General features: G+C 51.7%; 1 protein-coding gene across 1 annotated transcript in view; it reads right to left on the bottom strand.

The window, feature by feature from the left end:
* The window catches only part of AGRN (agrin), a gene marked incomplete at its 5' end in the record, with an annotated part of 61,728 nt that overhangs the window by 26,217 nt on the left and 33,049 nt on the right, over positions 1-2,462 (bottom strand). Inside the window, one exon of the mRNA XM_031062541.1 lies at positions 681-906. Coding sequence (XP_030918401.1) covers positions 681-906 — 226 coding nt within the window. The remainder of the gene's footprint in view (positions 1-680; positions 907-2,462) is intronic.

Here is a 2,462-nt window from a genome sequence, read left to right on the forward strand (position 1 = left end):
GGCCGCCGGGGGCTGTCACAGAGCTGGCACCGCCATCGTTACTCATTCATTGTTAATTCATTCATTATTAATTTCTTATTCCTTATTTAATCTGTGCAACCTGGGTGCCCACCCCGAGTATTTTGGATTCCCAGCAGCTCTTTCTGGAGGGAAAAAATCCCATTTCATCATTTGCTCTGGGAGGCAGCTGCCACCCTCGGCCACCCTGCCCCGAATTGCTGGGGAATCTCAGCCCAGCTGGACAGGTTTGTATGAGGCTGAAATCATCATCGCAGCCTTGGTAATAATGAAGGAGCTGAGCAGGGCTTTTAATTCATTAAGAAATTAGCCCAGACAGCTCCCCGGGCTGGGGAGTGGGGAGGAAAGCAGGAACAAAGAGGAATTGACCCCAGGGGATGGAGGGGATCAAACACAGCTCTGCTCTCACTGCTGCTGCTGGCTGTTAACACATTTTTATCCTAATTCCTACCCTGGCCCCATGGACATTAATCCAATTTCTCTGCTTGGCTCAGACAAATAACACGGGGGGCACTTCCAGCGAGGAGGGGGGAAACCAAACCAAAGCTGCTGGAGAGCCTGGAAATGCCCAGTTATCCCCCAGGTAAAAGGGAAATCACCCAGGCAGGGCGCGAGAGCGACCAAAGGCGCGCGGGGCCGAGCATCAGTGACACAGGACAAACAGGGGGACAAAGGGGACGTTGTGGCACTCACTGCAGGGGCCCTGGGCAGCCACCAGGATGTCCTTCTGCTGGGTGCTGGCCCTGACGTGCAGCTCGCACTCGCTGCCGTAGGTGCTGCCGTCGCTGCCGCACACGGGCTGCGCCGAGGGCACGCACTCGGTGGGGCACACGCAGCGCCCCGTCTCCGCCTCACAGATGGCACCAAAGCGGCACTTCCCGCAGGGCTCTGGGCACGCAGGGCACAAACACAGTTAGAGCAGCTCTGGGGCTGCGCTGGGCGCTGTGGGCTGGAGGCAAAGCTCAGTCTCGAGTGCGCTGCTTCAGCCCGGGTGCTCCCAGGGATGGGGCAGGCACAGATTCTCTGGCAACCTCCCCACAGTCTGTTACTAAATACCTATTAGTAGCTAGTATTAGGAAATACTATTATATTTGTATATATTTTTATATAAATTGTCTAGGTTGGAGTTAAAGCCCACTTTTGAGGGACAGCTTCTGCTCTTCAACCCAGATGCTCCCAGGGATGAGCAGGCACAGATTCTCTGGGCAACCTCCCCACTTATCTGTTATTAAATACCTATTAGTAGGTATTACTAGGAAATATGATATTTTATATATTTATATTTTACATTAATGTTTATATAATGTTACTATATTTTTTCCTATTATTAGGAAATATTTAGAATAGAGACTCGACAAGGTAAAGGCCTTGTTGAGCCTCTAAAGGGGGGGAAATGATGCCTCAGGTTTTGGCTTTTCTAATTTTCAGATTCCGTGCTGCTTTCATGTGTAGTTCTGAGCTTCACATTAGGTTTTTTCTGGGGGCACAGAAAAACCTTGATTTTGTATTAAAAAAAGCCCTCTCCAAGCAGCTCTCCCCGCTTGCAGGAGACAGCAGCAAGCACATCCCCTGACTCCTGGGTATTCACTGATTCATCCTCCCCTCCCAACACCTCCCTCCCTCCCTGCCAGTCATTTCACCAGGAATTTGGCTCCAAGGTGCTTTTCCTGCTTTTCTCCTGCACACAGCAGCTGCTGCCTTGGCATGGGGGAGGAGGAGGCACCAACCCCCTGCTCAGTTCCTGCTGTTGGCCTTTTATCCTGGCCTGGTGGGTTTTATCCTGGTTTTTATCCTGGCCTGGTGGGTTTTATTCTGGTCTGGAGGTTTTTATCCTGGTCTGGAGGTTTTTATCCCAACCAGGAGGTTTTTATCTCAACCAGGAGGTTTTCATCCCAGCCTGGACATTTTCATCCTGGCCTGGAGGATTTTATTCTGGTCTGGAGGATTTTATCCCAACCAGAAGGTTTTTATCCCGCCCTGGAGGTTTTTTCTTTTAACAACAAATTAATCCCCCTGCCCAAATCTCTTCACATCCTTTGTCCTTCACCCTGGCGTTCCTTTTGAGGACACACACAGGCTAACAACACCAACAACAACACCAACAACAACCCCAGCCCAAATCTCGCATCAGGGCCCCTTGCCCTTGACCCTCAAGTCCCTCTGAAGGACACAGACCACAAACAACAAAACAAACCCCAAATCTCATCACAGGGCCTCTTGTTTTTCACCCCGATGTCCCTCTTGAGGACACAGCTGCCTCCCAACCCCAGCCGTGTCTCACCGCAGGGCCCCTCCCTGATGCTGATGTCCTTTTGAGGACACAGCCACCACCACCATAATCCCAGCCACCAAAGGACCCCTTGTATTTCATCCTGATGTCCCCTTTGATGACACAGCCACCCCCCAGGCCCACCCCAGCCGTGTCTCACCGCAGGGCCCCTTGT

Source organism: Geospiza fortis, unplaced genomic scaffold (genome assembly GCF_000277835.1).
Source record: "Geospiza fortis unplaced genomic scaffold, GeoFor_1.0 scaffold662, whole genome shotgun sequence".
Taxonomy (NCBI): domain Eukaryota; kingdom Metazoa; phylum Chordata; class Aves; order Passeriformes; family Thraupidae; genus Geospiza; species Geospiza fortis.